At 39.6% G+C, this 21,911-nt stretch overlaps 1 protein-coding gene across 1 annotated transcript in view; it reads right to left on the minus strand.

Moving 5' to 3' along the window:
* The window catches only part of TRPA1 (transient receptor potential cation channel subfamily A member 1), a 56,304-nt gene that overhangs the window by 1,912 nt on the left and 32,481 nt on the right, over positions 1-21,911 (minus strand). Inside the window, exons 11-25 of the mRNA XM_055546255.1 lie at positions 21,447-21,616; positions 21,196-21,360; positions 18,654-18,768; positions 17,210-17,376; positions 14,316-14,409; positions 12,336-12,395; positions 11,712-11,810; positions 9,955-10,025; positions 9,204-9,366; positions 7,960-8,049; positions 6,024-6,193; positions 5,338-5,467; positions 4,506-4,688; positions 2,280-2,348; positions 1,827-1,940 (exon numbers count right to left, since the gene is read on the minus strand). Coding sequence (XP_055402230.1) covers positions 1,827-1,940; positions 2,280-2,348; positions 4,506-4,688; positions 5,338-5,467; positions 6,024-6,193; positions 7,960-8,049; positions 9,204-9,366; positions 9,955-10,025; positions 11,712-11,810; positions 12,336-12,395; positions 14,316-14,409; positions 17,210-17,376; positions 18,654-18,768; positions 21,196-21,360; positions 21,447-21,616 — 1,860 coding nt within the window. The remainder of the gene's footprint in view (positions 1-1,826; positions 1,941-2,279; positions 2,349-4,505; positions 4,689-5,337; positions 5,468-6,023; positions 6,194-7,959; positions 8,050-9,203; positions 9,367-9,954; positions 10,026-11,711; positions 11,811-12,335; positions 12,396-14,315; positions 14,410-17,209; positions 17,377-18,653; positions 18,769-21,195; positions 21,361-21,446; positions 21,617-21,911) is intronic.

Consider the following 21,911-nt stretch of genomic DNA (forward strand, 5'->3'; position numbering starts at 1 on the left):
AGACACAATCATGGCCCTCAAGGAGCTCACAGCCTCTTGATAGAAATAGACAAATATACACAGCCATAAAATGAAGTCACACATGTAACTGAGGGATGTATAAGATGTATAGTTAATATAGAAGGTGGAATAAACTGGAATAGGGGATTGTTTAGGAAAAGGTGTGACTGAACCATATTATATTTTCTCATTAAAAACATCCAACACAAATAGCAGAATTCCGCACATGATTGGTTGTTATTCCTCTCAAACTGCTCTGCACCATTATCCAACACAACTTAATGTCACATGGGGAAATTTCTGGTTTTTTTTTTAATTTAGTGTCTTTTTTCTTATTTATTTTTATTGAAATGTAGTTGATTTACAATGTTGTTAATTCCTGCTGTACAGCAAAGTGATTTGATTATACTTACATATACATTTTTTAATATTCTTTTCCATAATGGTTTATCATAGGATTTTTTGCTTTTTATAAATATTTTTTAAATTTATGTATTTTTAATTGGAGGATAATTGCTTTACAATATTGTGTTAGCTTTTTAATGTCTTGTAAACCATCAGTGCACTGCAAAGGGTCAAGGGCAGGTGTGAAATGACCAGGAATGAGGTAACTGTAGCCGTCCAGGCAAGGGGAGATGGCCACTTGCACAGGCCGCATGGGAAGTCAGGTGGACCAAATGTGGGATTGATTGGGTGTGAAGGTGAGAAAGGGAAAGGAGATGGACGACATCTCTCACAGGCAAATGAATGGTGCTGACATCCAATGAAACATGAAGGTCTGGGAAAAGATGGGATGGTTTCACCCTCTGCTGGGAGGAGGTGAAACAAGAGGAGTAGAGATCATAAGTGTGCTTTGCATGAGTTTGTTCTGAACAGCAGTATTTGAGGTACCTTGGAGATACACCAGAGAAGATGTCATATAGACAGTTGGCTACAGGAGCTTGGAACTCAATGAGCTCCAGGCCAGAGAATTAGCTGCTGAGCTTTCTGTGTTTCAGTGGTGATGGCAACCACAGTTATGAGAGAAATCAAACAAAAATAATGTAGTGCAGAATAAAGCCTAAGCCCATACTGAGATTGACCTTATCATTTATAACTACATAATGGAAACTCAACCTATGAAGAACTCAGAAAGAATTAGAATCCAGTACTTCTGACTGTTAGTATAAGTTCCTTTCCCATTATAATGCAATAGCCTTGTTCAGTCTTTGATACTTTGTATATTTTCCGCAATGTACACTCTCCCTGCGGAGAAGGCAATGGCACCCCACTCGAGTACTCTTGCCTGGAAAATCCCATGGATGGAGGAGCCTGGAAGGCTGCAGTCCGTGGGGTCACTAGCAGTCGGACACGACTGAGCGACTTCATTTTCACTTTTCACTTTCATGCATTGGAGAAGGAAATGGCAGCCCACTCCAGTGTTCTTGCCTGGAGAATCCCAGGGACGGAGGAGCCTGGTGGGCTGCCGTCTGTGGGGTCACACAGAGTCGGACACGACTGAAGTGACTTAGCAATAGCAATAGCACACTCTCCCTGTGTGTGTAAGTAGCTGTGTATATATACACATGTATTCTATATATGTACACACATATCTGCACACATATGTAAGTCACATGTGACTAGGAAGAAGAAATGAAGTATACCTACACTGATCCACCCACCCTCTGCTCTCACTGGGGGGATGTGGTACGTATTTAACACGGAGGCTATGGATGAGCCACTTGGAAGGCGGGAACTTTGCCCATAAACGGGCACCCTTAGGGATAACACAATGAATGAATGTCAATATCATGTGATTGATGACAGTATTTGTCACATGTACTTACTAATATCCCTCTGCTGTATCTGGGTCTGTTGGGATACACGATGATGGATTTCTGATCAACTTTGTGTAGGAACCAGAGCGGCAGCTTCTTCTCCAAGCTGGTGTGAAGTTCCACCTAAAGTACGTTTGGGATTTATTGACAAGAATCACTGACGTTCTTGGTCCAGCCTCTAACTACCTGGCTGGCCAAATGCCAACGTAGAAAGAGGCTCAGGCAATTACCCAGTTTCTCTGCTGAGGTTGTTGGGGGAAATCTTTTTCATGATTACTGACTCTCAGACCAGAGCAGGAATGATCCACTGACACAAAGAACCAGCAGGGTGGGGGTGCCTCTCAGGGCTCAGACAATGCCTGTATTAAATAACTGTGTTCTCAGAAATCAGCAGTGTTTATCCACGAATAATTGGGAAGTCATTAGTGAGTTCAGTAAGTCATAATGAAATAGAACACTTACCTGCATGGCAATTCTCTTCAACAGTGCATGTTTCTGGACCTCAGCAATGTCACCAACTGCCAAACCAATCTGAAGGGCAACAGGGCAGTGAATCACTATTAGTTTAATGACTCATCTAAAAGTGTGTGTGTTGTCACTTTGACTACAGTCAGAGTGGCTTGAAATTTACTAGCAGGGCCTCAAGACACTGTGCTTACACGCCGTACATAAGCCTGCAAAAGCCTGTAGACCTCGGCAGCAGTGGTGGTCACATCAGTGGGTCCAGTAGTCATACGTGTTCTCATGAAAAGTGAGGGCATACAGATTAGCCTGCACTTCATCTTAACTTAAAATGAAAATAAGTTACTTTTGGACAAGACAGGGGTGAAGTGAAAGTCGCTCAGCTGTGTCCGACTCTTTGAGACCCCATGGACTACATATGGTCCATGGAATTCTCCAGGCCAGAATGCTGGAGTGGGTAGCCTTTCCCTTCTCCGGGGGATCTTCCCAACCCAGGGATCAAAGCCAGGTCTCTGCATTGCAGGCAGGTTCTTTACCAGCTGAGCCACAAGGGAAGCCTGGGATTGGTGTAGCCATGCAAAATGGTTGCAAACTCCAGGAGTTGAGTGCTTGAGGGAAACAAGAGTGACCTGACAACATGGAAAAGCTAAAACATTAAACTGAGGGGATGGAAGGAATTTATATCTTCCATATATTTTGAGAGGAAAAGGTACACTTTAAAGGTGAGTGAGGCTCTGATAAAATCTCCCTCTAGAAATCCACAGCTAGGTAGAATTAAGTGAGGTAAGCTGTCAGCTCAGTTTTGCTGCTGCTGCTAAGTCACTTCAGTTGTGTCCAACTCTGTGCGACCCCATAGACGGCAGCCCACCGGGCTCCCCCGTCCCTGGGATTCTCCAGGCAAGAACACTGGAGTGGGTTGCCATTTCCTTCTCCAATGCATGAAAGTGAAAAGTGAAAGTGAAGTCGCTCAGTTGTATCCAACTCCTAGCGACCCCATGGACCGCAGCCCACCAGGCTCCTCCATCCATGGGATTTTCCAGGCAAGAATACTGGAGTGGGGTGCCATTGCCTTCTACTGAACCTGAATTAAATCAGCTACATTCACTCACTCTCTTATCACTTGTTAGGAACTTCATACCTGTGTATGCCAAATCAGCCTTCTACAGGCAGTAGCCAGAGAGAAAAAACCAGTCCGTGCTCTCAAGGAGCTCAGAGTCAAGTGAACTCCATGAGAGAAGGACTCTGTCTGCCCAGGACACCACCGTATGCCCAGTGCTTAGAACAGCCCATGGGACTGCAAGAGTCAGACACGACTTAGTGACTCAACAACAGAATGAATCAAAACATTAAGTAGTCTGTATTATTATTATTTTTTCCACCAACACAGCCTAGCACAGTCTCTGCTATATAGTCAGATTCAGACAAAATGTACTGAATGTGTGCTTGTCCATTTAATTTATTTATCTATAAATATTTATTTCTATGGACAGCCACACATTCAGTAACAATTTTGCCAGTGAAGGCTCCCCATGGACCTGGAATTGGGATGTATTTCTGTCTGCATCAACCAAGATGCCCGTGGCTGGAGCAGACTCTCTGTGGAAGGGAACACCTGTGTCTGCTGAGGGCATCCAGGCTCTGACTGACTCAGACGTGGCAGCTGAATGCTGCCGATGCCCTCTGCATGAGCAACTCTTCCCCGCTTGAATCTCTAGAGGGTCAATGAGAAATTCTAGGGCAGAGATGAGGTCTTAATCTTCCTCTTCATGAAGGTCTCTGCCTAACCTCTGACCCTCAGCCCAACTGCAAAGCAGCACTCACCATTCATCATTACTTTATTACTCTATCGATACTTTGTACTTCTTCATGGCATTTAGGGGTGATGTCAGGCTACATATTTATTTGTTTACTACTCATCTTCATGACAAGTTTATAATCATGTCAGGGCTGGGTATTGGTCTGTTTTGTTCACCACTGTTGGGCCTGGATCAGTGTCTGGTATTTTGGTAGATTCTTGGTAAATATTTGCCAAATAGATGCATCTTAGCATCCCCTAACCTCACACTGCCTGGCTCGCCCCAGGTACTAATGAATGTTCAATGAATGAATTTTATAGCAGTTCCTTTTCTCCCTTTGTGAAAGGAGACAAAAGAGGCTACAAAGCATTATCATTCTTAAATGTCCCAAGTGATCTACTGACAGCAAACAATAGGATAAATTACTTACAAGTAAATTCATGAGGACAATTGGGACGAACATGGTGAATATGATAAGGTGTACAAAGGAGAGAAGTGGATACTCCAATTCATTCTTCAAATATGGCTCTAGGAAGGCATCATGATAATTGATGTCTCCTAGCATCATGCTAAAGGTCTGGATTATAGAAAGGAACGGAGAGCTGAAAGCATCCTGGGAAAAGATAGTAAGGGGAAAATGAAATTCAAAATGCATATAATGAAAAAAATGTTCCCTAGAGAGTAAAATGATAGAAATCACATTTAAAATACTTTTTTTAAAAAAAAGTCATAAGAATATGCTACTGAAACACAGTGATAAGAACTATTAATACTAACAAACTGGTGGTAAAGTCATCAAAAGGGCTTCCTTGGTGGCTCAGTGGTAAAGAATCTGCCTGCCAAGCAGGAGACACAGCTTCATTCCCTGGGTTGGGAAGATCCCCTGGAGGAGGAAATGGCAACCCACCCCAGTAATCTTGCCTGGGAAATCCCACAGACAGAGGAGCCTGGTGGGCTACAGTTCATATTGTCACGAAAGAGTCAGATGTGACTAAACAACGACAGCAACAACAAAAGTCATCAGAAAGATCTTTTCTGCACATATAACAAATCATCATGCACTACACATAAACTTTCTGACAATGGAAAAAGTCATTTACTTTTCCCTGTGATAAAAATCATGTGAATGCTATTATATCAGATAAAAAATATTCAAATATTGTGAGGTTATTATGAATTTTGTACACCATTAAGATTTAAGTATAAATATGTATTCCCAGTATTCACAGCAACAAAATCAACGACTCATGCAAATATCTCACCTGGATATTCAGGAGCACGTAAAAGCAGAGTCCAAAAGCCACAAGAAGGAAGACAAACACAATTGTCGATTTCAACAGAGTTTTCATGATCACCTCCAACATCACGATAAAAATCCCACACTTTTCAAATCTAGGGACGTTTTGAAAATTACAACATTTATTCACTTTTCTGCTGAAACTGAATTTCATTCAGTGTCAATAGTTATGAGGCACCAGGTACTAAGTTTCATAGATGAGATCATTGAGGCCATCTACTTTCAGAGAGGGACACGAAAATTTGTGAAGAGTCAAGCCTTTTATTTTCAAACTGTCAAACTGCTCTGTTTCTTTTGTTTTCACTTCTTCCTAACGTTTATCTTGAATTGTTTTACCACTTGGCCACTGAAAATTATTCACAGCTTCCCAGTATCAGTGCTACCAATTGCTTACGGGCTTCCCAGGCAGTGAAGTGGTAAAGAATTCGCCTGCTAATGCAGGAGATGCAAGAGACGTGGGGTCTATCCCTGAGTCGGGAAGATGCCCTGGAGAAGGAAATGACAGCCCACTCAGTATTCTCGCCTGGGAACTCCTGTGGACAGAGGAGCCTGGTAGGCTACAGGTCATGGGGTTGCAAAGAGTCGGACATGATTTAGTGACTACACACCACCAACAACAAAGGATGTAGAAGTCATTCAAGCTGGTTTTACCTCTGAAGATACAATAAGAAGTTCATCCAATAGAGGAAAATAGCAACTGCTCCACACTGCCACTGCACATATGCTGGTATCCTGATGAACAAGGGTGACACAAATATGATGCTGGTTGTGTAGATGATCCATTCAGCTGCGTTGTCCTTATCCAAAAAGTAATTCCTTTTCTGGGGTTGAAAAGAATAAAGAATTACCACATGTAGAGCCTGAGACCTGGCAACTTACGGATGGTTATATACATGTAACCAGTAACAACATTTTTCTGGCATTACAGCTGGTGAGAAGTTTATGACCAAGGGGCCACCAGCTCTTGCCATCCTGGACTGAACTCAGAGTCTTGGGTAGAGATCAGTATTAGAGGTGCCCCAGCCTCTCCTGCTGACCTGGTGTTTTGGGAGCCTAAGCAATTCTATAAGTTTCGAGGCATTACTCATAAAGTTCACTCCATCTTAAGGAAATTCCTGGGGAGCTGCAAGTTGTTTTAGTAACTCCTTTCTGTCTATATAAGGACACGCACGTGGATTTCTCAGGATAATGAACTAAAGCTGCTTCTAAGGAGGTTTGGAGCCTGTGCTAAGACTTAATTACCATAATGATTTGGTGTCATCTCCTATTCTTAAATATTTCATGTTTTGAGCATCAGATTTCCTATAGGGTAGACAATTTACATATCAATAAGGAAGTGTGGAGACCAAAACTATCAGAGAAATCATACAACTTTACAGTTCAATATAAACTATCATTTGTAATTCTCGTCTTTAAAAAATAAAAATAATGACAAGAGATATTAAATAATATGCCCTAAATCATTGAAGGAACAGTGGAACAACACAGTCTTAACTCTCAGAATTGTGACGATTTAGTGGAAATATGTGTGTGTGTGTGTGTGTGTGTGTACTTGCGATGTATAATATCAGACAAATGCAAAAGCACTGTTATTACTACTAACATTCTTTAATGCAAATATCCTTGTGCTTATATCATGTAACATAGTAAATTCTTTCAGAAAATGAGGCGTTGTATAAAAGCTATATGACTTATAAAAAACACAAAATCATACCACAAAATGAATAATCAAGGACTTAAAGCCTCCACCCTGAGAGATAAATGATTGATGTCATTTATCAACTGCATCAAAGACCTACACATAATTTATATAAACCTTGGGTCTGATCTGAATGTGTGTTCACCTATTTAAAAACACAGCGTTTTCATTGTTCTCTAGTTGCTAAGTCATGTCTGACTCTTTGTGACCCCACAGACTGTAGCAGGTCAGGCTCCTCTGTCCATGGGATTTCTCAGGTAAGGATACTGGAGTGGGTTGCCATTTCCTTCTCCAGGGGATCTTCCCTACCCAGGGATCAAACCTGAGTCTCCTGGATTGGCAGGCGGATTCTTTACCACTGAGACACCTGTAAAAATTATGCAATAAAAAGTTTCCCCAATTTCATTGTAACTTGAAATTTTATCTAATAAAAAACATTCCTATTAGGAAAGGAATTCAAAGATCCATTTGAAATGGAGTCTTAAGCCAAATAAACAGTTACACCTAAAATTATCTCTGTAAACAGTGACACTTAAAATTATCAAATTGAAAAAATCTGTGTGTTAGCAAAATATGAAATATATCTCAGAGAAAACAGAAAAGTCTTCCAAAAGTTCATCAGAGCTGGGTAGACACATACATACTAATAAAACTGGAACCACTTGCTTCAGATAAATCAAATAGGCACCATCCAATGCAGAAGCCTTATCTGAAATCATGTAATTTCTACATTTTGAAGAGTTTATACTTGGTATTTCTGATTTATACATTCATCCAGCTATGTGATTTTATTCTGACACAAATTGTTTCAATAATAGTTTAGCAATTAATCTATATTTTGCATATTAAAATATTTGCAACTGTAAAGATATAAAACATATCATGTACCTGTTGGAAAATTTGGGCCACTTCTTTGCAGTATCCTAATATACTTGATAGCAAAACTAAAATCATACAGAAATTTATAGCATAGGAATTCTGAAACAAAAAAGACAAACAGTTATAAAGGCTATCAAAGAAAACAACACTTTTCTTCATCATTTTCACTATTAAACATTTGTTTTTATCCGCTTTTATTTCTAGGTACTGTCCATTTTTGCTTTAAACAGAAAACTCCTGTGATGCCAATATAAAGACAACACAGTCATTTCATAATGTCTTTATTAATAGAGGTTGCCAATTGAATTCTAAAGGAAAACAAATCTATAGATCTATATAATATTCTTTAACTGTGGCAAAATACATATAACATAAAATTTACATTTCAAAAATGTTACATTTTACATATAGAGTTACCTTTTAAAACATACAATTCTGTGGCATGAAGTACATTCACAATGTCATACAGCTATTACCTAGTTCCATGCCTGTTTCATCACCTCCAAATGGAAATCCTGTCCCTGCTAAGCATTGCTTCCCCCTCCCCAGTATCCTTAGCAGCTATAAATCTGCTTCCTTGTATATGCTTAGTTGTTCAGTCATGTCCGACTCTGCGACCCCATGGACTGTACCCTGCCAGGCTCCTCTGTCCATGGGGATTCTCCAAGCCAGAATACTGGAGTGGGTTGCCATGCCCTCCTCCAGGGGATCTTCCCAATCCAGGGATCAAACCCAGGTCTCCCGCATTGAAGGCAGATTCTTTACCATCTGATCCTCCAGGGAAGCCCTTGAATACTGAGGTGGGTAGCCTATCCCTTCTCCAGGAGATTGTCCCAACCCAGAAATCTAACTGGGGTCTCCTGCACTGCAGGCAGATTCTTTACCAGCTGAGCTACCAGGGAAGCCCACTTCCTTGTATATCCTATTTTAAATTTTTATACCTCAGCACCCATCTAAGCTAGGTACATGTCAATGTACTTTATACATGTGAGATGCGTTGGCTCTCATACATGTCAATTCCTTTTGTTAGTTGATAAGCTCATTTATTGATCTATTTATTTATATTCCCTCTCATTCTACAAAGGGTTTTAGAAGTTGCTACATATATGAATTCTATAAACTCTTTGTATTAAACAAAGTCTTGGTAGTTCAGATTTATTATGAGGTTAAAGTATTTTCTAAATAAAAAATGCCCACAGTTCTGAAAATCCCTTGTTTTAAAAAGTTGGAATATAAAAACCAGTTGAAGATACCTTGGTGTCTAAAATTTCTGAATGGTCACTAGTTTCATTGATGATTCCAGTTGAGTTGAAAGCCATACCTGGTCTGATACTGACAATAAGAAAGGTCATGGGAAACAGACCAAGACAGTAAGATCCTAGGTTCAAAACATGGGCTCTAAACCCATAAGCCAACCTACAAAACATAAGCAAACCACAACTGAGTAGTTTCAACCACGAATATTCAGTTAAGATACCTGCAGAAAGAGGAGTTACAGTCTCTTCTGGAAATGTATTTGATAAGTTCATTGAACTTGAAAGATTTTGGAATTCGCCTTTTTCATTTCCAGAAAAGGAATCACAATTTCCTAGCAAATTATGACTTACTTAAAATCTCTCACCAGTTAATGGAAGGAACTTTAGCTCTGACTCCAAGTTGAATGCTCTTCCCAGGAATACTCTTGTTACTTCATTGTCTGCTAAACTGCAGAACCCAGGAATGCTTCTTTGTGTTTTATATAATGATCCCCCAAATATTTCATTTAATGCCAAAGATAAATTAATATCAACATTTTAAATACCAAAATTTGCCTTTGACATATTTCTTTTTTAAAGTATAAAACATTAAAAGTAATAAAATATAAAGTATTCTGATACCATTAAAAATTATTTAGAAGGTTTTTTTATAATCAAATATTACTGGGTCAGTTTATTTTTTGTTTTGCAAGATTTTAAATAAATTTAATGAAAGCAACATTCAAAAGAAACACTACTTAATACCCACCATTTCATAAGTAAGTATTCTTTACACACAGGGTGGTTGAGAAGCTCTATGCGGTTATGTTGCACCATTGCCTGAGAAATAAGGAAAGATCAATAAAAACGCAATCACATTAAACTCTTGAGTATAAACTCAGCTTTTTGTTTGCTGGCTTTATAACTTTATTTTAATTTTATCAAAACAACACTTGCTTATTTTAGAAACTTTGAAAAATTAAAAATTATATCAAGAATATATGTCTTTTAAAAAAAAACACAAGCTAGAGAAAACCATTTTATACAGATGCTAAAATTATTTGCATAGAACAGATGTGAAAGTCAGTTGTCATCACCAGTCTTACGGGCATAAAATCCACATGTCTCTTCTTTCTTCACACTCCAAGTCCTCAGTAAGCCTTTTAAAGATTTTTTTTTCTGATGTGGACAATTTTTGAAATCTTTATTGAATTTGTTACAATATTGTTTATTTTTTACTTTTTGCTTTTTTTGGCCATGAGGCATGTGGGATCTTAGCTCCCCGACCAGGGATTGAACCGGTGAACCGGCACCTCCCTGCCTTGGAAGGGGGAGTCTTAACCACTGGACAGCCAGGAATTCCCATCAGCCAGCCTTTTAGATTTCACATTAGGTGATGGCTGGTACCATGGTCTGTATCAAAGCCTTCCATGTAGGGAAATGAACTCATTTAAGGTAAATGAAAGTTCTTAATTGATCTAGAACAGTGCTGTCCAATGGAACTTTCTGCAGTGATGAAAATTTCTATATCTATGCTGTTGAGCAAAAGAACTACAAACCACATAGGCTTCTGAGGGCTTGAAACATGGCTACTGCAAATGAAGTAATGAATTTTTAACTTGATTTTAATTGTCATTAATTTTCATTTAAGCAGTCACATGTGGCTCAGTTACTATATTAGAGAGAACAGATCTGGATCCTACACCACCATTTGCCATCCAGCCTTCAAATGTTTTCTTTCACATGCACAAAGCTTTTGTGTTGCCAATATTTACACCACAAGTCTGCTGCTCCATGTGGCTAAAATCTGTTGAAACTAGTAGCTGCTGTCCTTTTAGACCAGAAACCCACTCATCTGATACCTGTTTTCCTCTGCAGTTATTTGAGTTTGAAACTCCTGGTTTACCCTGAAGCAGATTGTCTGCATGGCTTTCATGACCTCACTTACAAGAAATGTAAAAGCACTCTTTGGAATAAGAACTGGTTTGGATCCAGTCTCTTGGGAAATTTGGGCCCAAACTGTGTGATTAGCGCCTGCTTTCAGATTGGGTTCACTCTTCCAGAAGGATATAAGAGCTGCTGAGAGGTTTGTGTTTACCCTGGAGGCCAGTGGTTAGCTGAATTTGGAATCAATGACTGTAAACTGTCACCCCCTGCATTTTCCTGGGGTTTTACACTGTTGGAAACTCTTATATATGTATGTCTGCATTGAAGTGGATGAAGGTAGGAGCAGATGCTGATGGTCAGCCTGTTCTACTTATGGTTTATTGGATTCTGGGTTGGGCAGGTCTAGCATGACCATTAGGACTAAGGTGATCAACAGTGTGGAACTTTAAGGGCACGAATTACAAATCATTTTGTATGATTGCTTTCTTTACTAACAAATAAAGAGTTAGGCTGCATGGCATACACAGAGATCAAACTATAAATCTGGAATTCTCTCCAGACTCCTTCCTGGAACTATCATACCAAAACATTACAGAATTCATGTAGAAACTACCTGAATAAGGAAAATAGTGGACTTACATTGAGAGTTAAAAGAGGCTCATATACGATGTCCTGTACAGGTGTTCCTTTTTTGGTGAATTCTAATGGACACTGAAGATATGTGAAATTATACTCGATCTGTAGAAGATAACAATTTTTTTAAAAATTGCAGTCTAGCATAGGCCCCCAAAGTCCTTCTTAACACATCAAATATGCAACCCTATCATTCTGCTGAAAATTAAGTGATTCAAATAAAGTTGAGCCATTTAACCTGAAGAAAAGTAAATAAGTTATTCTGTATTCATTTCAAAAAATAAATGTCCCAACAGGGTATTTGATTACTTTCTAACTCTCTAGTTGTGGGAAAAAATGTCTTCTAGAAAGACCACTTAGATCTTTTAGAATTTCATTCTTCAGGCAATATTACACAAGAAAATATAAAGATATAAATAATAAGGCTAAATAAAACTATTAGAAACAATTAAATCATGAGAGAAAACTGAAGATCCAAGGGAAAAATTATCTCATAAGTAGATAATATAATAATATGAGAAATGAAGACAATTACCATCTTTTGAGATTCTGGAGTTCTAGTAACATTATTTTTACTATTCCTTAAAGAGTTATAATGCATTTCAAGTTATTATGATAAAATAAACTTACATGGTAGTCTTGGGAGGACTTGTCTTCTGTGGAGGGCATCACACAAAAATCTAAAAGTACCTTTGAGAGAAAAAGATTGGCAAAGCTATTGGACAGGAGACTAGATCCAAGACGGAATTTGGTCCCATTTCTAAAATAATATCCACGATATTACCTTCCCCTTCCTTTGCTTCTTGTACCTCAACGTCTTGTACACTATGATCTAAGTCATTCAGGAACAAAGTCTAAAACATGAAGTATTAACACGTACCACTGCACGCCTCAGCAACACCAAGTGATATAGAAAAATACACACCTGAGAATGAAACTGCATTTACTAAATTTTAGGTAAGAAATATTCCATTTGCTTTGCCTAAAACTTGATGTCTTTCTGGGTTACTAGAAAATATGTGGATGATTGAGGATTCCTTTGCTTAGCATCTTCTAGTGATAATTTAATTGTCTCTAACCGAGACCTTCCAGCTGAGTCCTGAGTTCTTCCCACAGTCTAGGTTGCTTCTTCTGTATCTGATCCTGTACCTGATCCTGGAATATTGTGTTTGCTTCTGTACCTGGCTTACTGAGCAACACTGACAAAGTTCACATCCAAAGTGGTGTGGACAGGATGTTAGGCCACGGATATTATAATGACAAACAGTTGGAGGCCCTCGAGATGCTCAGTTAAGGGAGAAATCACTTAAGAGTTAAGCGTTAGATCCTCCCCTGGGAAGTGTAGGGACAGATATTTTGTGGGGGTTCCTGTCTACTACGTAAACAATTTGAGTAACCTCAAATCTGTGTGCTGGGACCTTTCTGGTTTCTGGTGGCCCCAAATCATGATCCTGAGAAAGAAATTCTGCCCAGTCAGTCTGCCCTCCTGAAACCAGATGTGGACACAAGGCCCCAGGTGACCCCATCAGTGGGTCCCTTGGAGCTCCTGGGACATCTGGTCGACCCCACCGGCAGGACACAATGGTAGAGGGTTAGACAGCACCCTGAAGGGGAGACACAGGAACTCAGGCCCCACTGGGAGGGCATGCCTGTCCTGGCTGGTCTCAAGCACCAAGGCAACTTAAAAATTTTGAGGCAGTCTCTGTTGATCATGACCCAGCAGCAGTACTAGGAGTCATAACAGACATCATGAAAGAGAAAGACAAGTCCAGTCAATTGTGCTGTGCAAGGAAGAACCAGACACAGGCCTGGCTATTACAGTTTGAAAACTTTGTAATAACCAGCACAGGCAAACTGAAGGCTGGGCTACCAGAGGAAGGTCATGGGGGAAGGATTGTGTTTGTTATACAAATATGTGATGTGAGGCTAAACTAAAACACTTTTAATTCCCCCTAGTTAAAAAAAAAATTCATAATATGAAAATAATACCAAGTCATTATAGAAAATGAACTAGAAAATATATAGTAACATGAAGAAGAAAAGAAAAACCAAATCATAATCACAACCGTAATTCCTATTAGCATTTTGGAATAATTTCTATGTTTTCCATATGTGAATATTTATAACTTTTTATTATTCATAATGCTGCAGGAAGCATCATTGCACATAAATCTTTCTATACATCTGATTATTCATTAGGACAGATCCAAACAACTGGAATTACTGAGTGACAAAATCTGAAATCATGTTTGCAACTAATAGATGCAAATTTGAAACAATCACATGCATGCCCCCAAACCCCCACATCTAGAGGCTTTATTCAGCTGGCAACCTCCACTAGTGCTCTCTGCTCTAGACTTGGATTGTTTGAATAAAAAAAATATGTTTAACATATTTTCCTACATTGCACATAACCACTAACAGGATTTTTTAATCCAAGGAGGTCCTTCTCAAATTTGTTGGCTCGATTCCCTTGTAGCCTATATAAAACTAGATGCTTAACTGTAAAGATGGAAATTGCTATGTTTAGGTTGTAATTACAACAATAAATCTTCACATTTTATTACATGCCAAGCATATACCCAAAGGATTTTTGTTTTTAGAACTTACTTTCATGCATTCAGGGAGGTATTCTACCAGTTCTATAACTGGACATCTATTGGTAGGAGAACAATGATTAAAAACCTTGAAACATTCTCCCCATCTGTAAAAAAATAATAAACACAATTCTTAAACTTTCTGTTGTGTGCAACAACAGAACTACCAGTTGAAATTCAAGATTATTATGTTTAGGAGAAACTGATTGGTTTCAATGGAATCAATATGTGAACTGAAATCAATCCAATAGAATCCTTGTTCATTCATGCAAATTAGAAATGTTGGCAAATTCAAGGATGGCTGTTATAATCACTGTTCTGACTCTTTATCTAAATGCCTTTTCAAGAAGGTAGGTTTTGACCTTGATTTCCCCCTGAAGTCATGAAGGGGTATTACTTTCAAAGCTGGTCATGCTGTATGGAGATATCCACATTCACAAACATGCAGCAGCAACATAGTACTGGGAGCATAACACTTTACCTTTAACCCAGGTATACAGCATGTATTGAATTAAACTACAAAGTAACATGTGTCAGGGCTTCCCAGGTGGCTCAGTGGTAAAGAATCTGCCTGCCAAGCAGGAGACAGTGGGTTCGGTCCCTGTGTGGGGAAGATCCCCTGGAGAAGGGAATGGCAATCCATTCCAGTGTTGTTGCCTGGGAAATCACGTGGACAGAGGAGCCTGGTGGGCTACAGTTCATGGGGTTGCAAAAGAGCAGGACATGACTGCGCAACTAAACAAGAACAACATGTATTAAGTACATTAATAACCACGGGCTCTGTGAGAACATCGCAGATTTGCATCTTTCTTTACTGCCATCTGGTTGGACAGGATAAGGAGATGTTTATGATACCAAGAATGAAAGAAATCTATAACAGGAAGTAAAAAAGAGCCCATTTATCTCCAAGATCCTATCTTTGTAATAGGAGGCTAGTTCTAAAAGCTACCCAGACATATTTTCTGTTAACCCTATCAGTAAAGTCCATCTAGGATATCTGTACCATCAATAGAAAACTCCAGGTTGCACTGATGAGTGCTTCTAAGGAAATGGGCCAGGGGACCTGGAGACTTCCCATGCTCCAAAACACAGGCTTGGTCTGCTATGAATATGAGATTGCTCATCTCTGAGTCCACTACTGGGGGACACTGGGCCTTGGTGAGAATTGATCTGTGATGACTAATACATAGAATAGATTATGTTTGAGACATGGGACAAATTACCCTCCAACTTCATCATTAAAACTCCTTAGAGTACGGTTTAAAAAAATCCACAGCCACACAAGATCATGGGCTAAAGGAAATTTCATTTCCTGGCACTGGTAACAATAGGGATTTACCTTGGAGAATATTTTCACCAACATCCAGTTTGGGGGTTTCCATTGGGCAGGAGAGCTTCAGGCAAGTTCAGGTGAGTCAGGGCAGAGTTAGCCTGAGAACGACCATGGTGCCACAGACTACAGACACCTGACCCCTGGGAGCCTCACAAGAGTGCTGTGAAGTAGGTCTGTGCTCCCGTCACTTAGAAATGGAAACTGAAGGCCAGAGAGTTTAAGCAACTCTTTGGGTGTCTGTGGTCACTCAAAGAGTTCATTAAAAACTTTAGGGGAACAACTGGCATTTTAAAATGTTGACTTTTTGCATCTGTCTCTAAAGCAAGGGAAATAAAAGCAAAAATAAACAAATAGGACCTAATGAAACTTAAAAGTTTTTGCACAGCAAAGGACATCATCGACAAAAAGACAACCTACTGAATGGAAGAAAATATTTTCAAATGATATGATGCAGCTCATACAATTCAACGTCAAAAAACAAACAAACTGATTTTAAAAAATGGACAGAAGACCTCTATAGACATTTTCCCAAAGAAGACAAATAGATAGCCAATGGGCACATGGAAAGATGCTGCTAATCATCAGAGAAATGCAAATTCAAACCACAATGAGATATCAGCTCACACCTGTCAGAATGGCTATTGTCAACAAGAACACATATAACAAATAATGGCGAGGATGTGGAGAAGAGGGAACCCTCATACATTGATGGTAGGAATGTTAATTGGTATAGTCACTATGGGGGTGCCTCAGAAAGCTGAAACTAGAACTACCATATGATGAAGTAAGTCCACTCCTGGGTATATAGGTATACAGGATATATAATCCTAAGGAAAAATAAAAACACTAACTCAAAAAGATACATGTACCACAGTGTTCAAAGCAGCATTATTTACAGTTGCCAAGGTATGGAAGCAACCTGTGTCCATCAACAGATGAATGGATAAAGATGTGGTATATATATGTGTGTGTGTGTGTATATATATATACATATAGATGGACAGATAGATACAATGGAATATTACTCAGCTGTAAGAAAGAATGAAATGTTGCCATTTATAACAACACATATGGACTTGGGAGGGTATTATGGTAAGAGAAATAAGTCAAAAAGACAAATGCTTTATGGTATTGCTTACATGTGGACTAAAAATAAAACAAATTAGTGAATATTTAAAAAAAGAGAGACTTGTGGATATAGAGAATAAACCAGTGGTTACCAGGAGGGAGAAGGAAGAGGGGAAGGGCAAAATAAGAGTAGGGGATTGGAGGTACGAACTACTATGTATCAAACAAATAAGCTACAAGGATATAATGTACAACATGGAATATAGGCAATATTTTAGAAAACTATAAATGGAATATAACCTTTAAAAATTGTGAGTCACTGTGTTATACACCTGGAACTTACATAATATATTGCACATCAACTAAATCTCAATTAAAAAAAGGAAAAATAAATAAAAATGTTGATCGACAGCTGAAACTTTGATTCTTTTTCTCTTCCTGCTTCCTCTCGGATTATCCCCAGTGCCGGAGGACACTAGACACTTGTGGGCAGGACGGCAGCGTACCTTTTGTTCCTGATGGTCGTGAGGACCACCTCCTTTCTCTTATTGTGGATTGCAACGTGCAGGAAGGAGGCCTGCTGCTTGTTCAGGACCACATCGGCATCATAGCTCAGGAGCAGGGAGACGGCTTTGGCATGGCCCTCCCTCGCCGCAAAGTGAAGCGCGGTGTTCTTTCAGAGAAAACAGAACCCGGACAATCCAGTGACAAAGGCTACTCATCCTTTGGCTATTTTACAGCTTTGTTTCACTGTTGAATTGCTTAAGATATTATTAACAAAACTATTTAATGACAAAGAGTTAAAATTTGGGGCTCCCCCAGTGGCTCAGCGGTAAAGAATCTACCTGCCAATGCAGGAGACCTGGGTTTGATGCCTGATAGGGGAAAATCCCACGTGCCGTGGAGCAACAAAGCTCCTGCATCGTAACTACTGAGCCTGTGCCACCGCTACGGAAACCACGCACCCTAGAGCCTGTGCTCCACAACAAGAGAAGCCACCACAATGAGAAGAAACCTATGTACCACAACTGCAGAGTAGCCCCTGCTTGCCGCAGCTAGAGGAAAAAAATCCATGCTCTTTCAAAGATCTAGCACAGCCAAAAATAAAATAAATTTTTAAAAAATCACAGGTTGATAAAAGGTTGCCAGTCTCTAGTTTTGCCACAAAAAGGCATTTTAAAAAGCAATGATAGTCCTCTAAGCTCTGTCATTTCATGAAAGAATGTACATTTCAATACTCATTCTCCAAAAAAGAATGAAGGACATTATAGTGGACTGAAAGACAGTCTTTCAAATCAAATATGCTTAGTTTTAGGGAAAACTTACCCCTGTCCTCTTCATTTCCCTTGGGTGAAAATTTTATCATCAATTCACGTGGGCCTGTAACAGGCCTCTGAGAGACTCACCAGCTGTCCTCAACATACACCCACCCCTTGGGGCTGTCTCCTTATTCTATTCCCCTTTGACTCTTTCTTCACTAACAGTCTGCATAATAAGGGATAGTTAGGGAGTCTGGGATGGACATGTATACACTGCTATCTTTAAAATGGATAACTAACAAGGACCTAACAAGGACCTACCAGGGAACTCTGCTCAGTGTTAAGTGACAGCCTGGATGGCAGGGGAGTTTGGGAGAGAATGAATACATGGGTATGTATGGCTGAGTCCCTTTGCTCTCCACTTGAAGCTCTCACAACATTGTTCATCAGCTGTACTCCAAAAAAAAAGTACAGCTGTTCATCAGCTGTACTCCAAGTTCATCACTGTACTTGGAGTACAGTGTATACACGTCCATCCCAGACTCCCTAACTATCCCTTATTATGCAGACTGTTAGTGAGGAACCCAATATAGGGTAAGAAGGGAAAAGGGTAGCTAAGAAGGTTTCTGGCAATGTTGGAAGGTTCCTCTATGCCAAGATTTGGGGTAGGTATGAGGAACACAGTACGTACCCCTTCTTCATCTAGCCGATCTGTGCATTTCAAGTTAGTGTCAAGAATAACCTTCATGGTCTGAGTATACCCGCCCAAGGAAGCATGATGCAAAGCAGTCCAGCCATTGTGGTCACTGTTAACGAAGAGAAAACGTGTGCATTTACCTTACAGATGAAAAGGGGAAGGACACCTCCCAATTGAAAGTGGGTCTGATGATCAGAGAAAACAAACCATACCTGAGATATTTGAGTTCTAGCAAGTAATTATGTATTGTTGTTGCTGTGTTGCTAAGTTGTGTCAGACTCTGCAACCCCATGGACTGGAGCCCACCAGGCTCTTCTGTCCACGGTATTTTTCAGGCAAGAATACTGGAGTGAATTGCCATTTCCTTCTCCAGGGGATCTTCCTGACTCAAGGATCAAACCCACATCTCCTGCACTGGCAGGTGGATTCTTTAGCATCTGAGCCACCTGGGAAGCCCAAATATGTATTGCCTGGTTAATTAAACATAAGTTAATTTCAAGCTTAATTGGATGAGGGCCTCCCTTGTGGCTCAGATGATAAAGAATCTGCCGGCAATTCAGGAGACCCGGGTTCAATCCCTGGGTTGGAAAGATCCTTTGGAGAAGGTAATGGCTACACACTCCAGTATTCTTGCCTGGAGATTTCCATGGACAGTGGAGCCTGGTGGGCTGCAATCCATGGGTAAAAGTTGCAAACTCTCAGTTATAAGATAAATACTAGGGATGTGGTGTATGACATGAATAAATATAATTAAAACTGCTGTATGTTATAAATGAACATTAACAGAGTAAACCCTAAGAGTTCTGATCACAAAAACTTTTTTCTTTTTTTTTCTTTTTCCATTTTTTGGTATCTCTATGAGATTAAGGGTGTCCGCTGAACTTACTGTGGGAACCCTTTCATGATACATGTGTTTTACCCCTTAAGCTTACACAGTGTCAATTATAATCTCAATAAAATTGTAAAAGAAAATAAATAAAGTCTATAAACACATTATCAAACACTTTGGGTGAGTGAAACTGGAGTTAGCATGTCTGTGTCATACATATTTTCTTTAAGGCTGTAATGTACTTACACACACTATTTTCAATATTGCTTTATTCTTTCACTGAATATTGTATCAAAAATTTTCCATGATGGTGTTATTAGTCCTTGTGGTTACCATTCATGGCTAATAATAATAATGATGATCATTATAATAATAGTATCATTATACAAAACATGGATAGAAGATGCTTAGCTTAGTGCCACTTATTTTTTTCTAAAAGTTCAGGTCTAAAGAGATTGTTCCTCTCATACTCTCAAAAATTCTTACTTGATCCTTTAGGAAAATGTCTGTCTTTTCTCTCAGAAATTCAAGATATGAATACAGTGAACACTTGCCTTTTTTCCAAATTAGACATAGAAAAAAACGTGTAAGATACTGAAACAATTTAATTTCAGGGCCAGTGAGTAGCCGTATTAGGTGCAAGAGACACCTCGCTACTACAGTTATGACATAGTTACGCAAGAGCTCTTGTCTTCTGGGCTCACCTGGGGCCCCTTGCAAGTCTGTTGCCTGGTGTTCATTTGGAAGCAGGAAGGAGCTAAGCAGAACATTCATTTCACGGCTGCATCATTGCTGTGCTGGGGTTGGTACTCTGATAAAGAGATGTGTTTTTTAACATTAGCCTAATAAACTCTCTGCTACCATGTTGGTGCAGTTAGAAATTAGCCCATCATACATATATGAAATGCTTCTGGGTTTTCCTTTTATTTTTACAAAGATGTCATTTAATGATGCCACTTTTTATTGTACTTAATTATTTTAACTTGGGCTTCCAGTGGCTCAGACAGTAAAGAGTCCACCTGCAATGCAAGAGACCTGGGTTCAATCCCTGGGTTGGGATGATCCCCTGGAGGAGGGCATGGCAACCCACGCCAGTACTCTTGCCTGGAGAATCCCCATGGACAGAGGAGCCTGGCGGTCTACAGCCCATGGGGTCACAAGGAGTCAGACATAACTGAGCAACTAAGCACAGCACATTTTAACTTGGTTTTGTTTCATGTGTTAGATTTCTTTTGTAGTGAAATTCTGGAAATTTTTATGTCTCATGTTGCAGCTTAAAGGAAGTTCTTCATGTCTATCAGTCATCATACTGAATGAGATGTAGAGTCTTTGATTTGTATAGCATGTGTGTGTGTGTCTGTAAAAACACACTGCCTTGTATCTGCCAAAACAGCTGATAGCATGATGAAGGTATATAGGAGAAGGGATAGCTCAAAGATTCTGGAAACTACACAAAGCCACTTATTCTGTGACTCTGAACAAGGCCTTCAGCTCTATGAACCTCAGTGTTTTCAGTTGGAAATAATACTGACTTCCCTTTCAATATTTAATAAAGCATGTTATGTTTTGAGGATTAAGTGAAATGGGTAAAAGTACTTAGTGCAATTGAAAGGGAGATATCATAATCAAAAATAAAATATAAAAAAAGCCTGACAATGTCTAGCCAGTTATAAAGAAGATGTAAATATTGCAATCTTATATCCTCACCTGAGAAATAATGCGCCCTTTTTCAGAAGCAGCTGAACAACTTTATCATGCCCGTTCTTTGCAGCCAGGTGGAGAGGAGTCATTCCGTGCAGATCACCTTCATTCAAAAGCCTCGTGTCACTTATGTCTTGCAGGAGCCTCTGACAGGTATTGATACGCCCATAACTTGAAAGAAAAAAAGTTTGATATTTTCAAAGCAAACATTTAACAGAAAGAGGACATGCTTGTATGTCGCTTAAAGTGACCCTTACCTGGCTGCAAAATGCAGGGGTGATTTCTTATCTTTGCTTTTGGAATGAATGGACACATTAAAGTTGAGGAGGTTGTTTACAGAGACAGGGACCCCCTGTCGACATGCATAGTGCAGAGGGGTGCACCCATCATTGTCTTCGTCCATCACCAGCTCTTTTATATGTTGCATCTATGGGAAAGATGGATATTCTAAATATAACTCCGTGATGATGCTAACAGAGTTTTTCAACCTATTTTGTAGGATAGTATTTTCTAACAAGGACCAATATATACACCTGAGTGGAAAGTATAAATAACCTTAAAGGTTATATACTAGGGACTTCCCAGGTGATGCTAGGGATAAAGAACCTGCCTGCCAATGCAGGAGATGCAAGATATGCGAGTTCGATCCCTGGGTCGGGAAGATCCCCTGGAGAAGGAAATGGCAACCCACTCCAGTATTCTTGCCTGGGAAATCCCATGGA

Source organism: Bubalus kerabau, chromosome 14 (genome assembly GCF_029407905.1).
Source record: "Bubalus kerabau isolate K-KA32 ecotype Philippines breed swamp buffalo chromosome 14, PCC_UOA_SB_1v2, whole genome shotgun sequence".
Classification (NCBI taxonomy): Eukaryota; Metazoa; Chordata; class Mammalia; order Artiodactyla; family Bovidae; genus Bubalus; species Bubalus kerabau.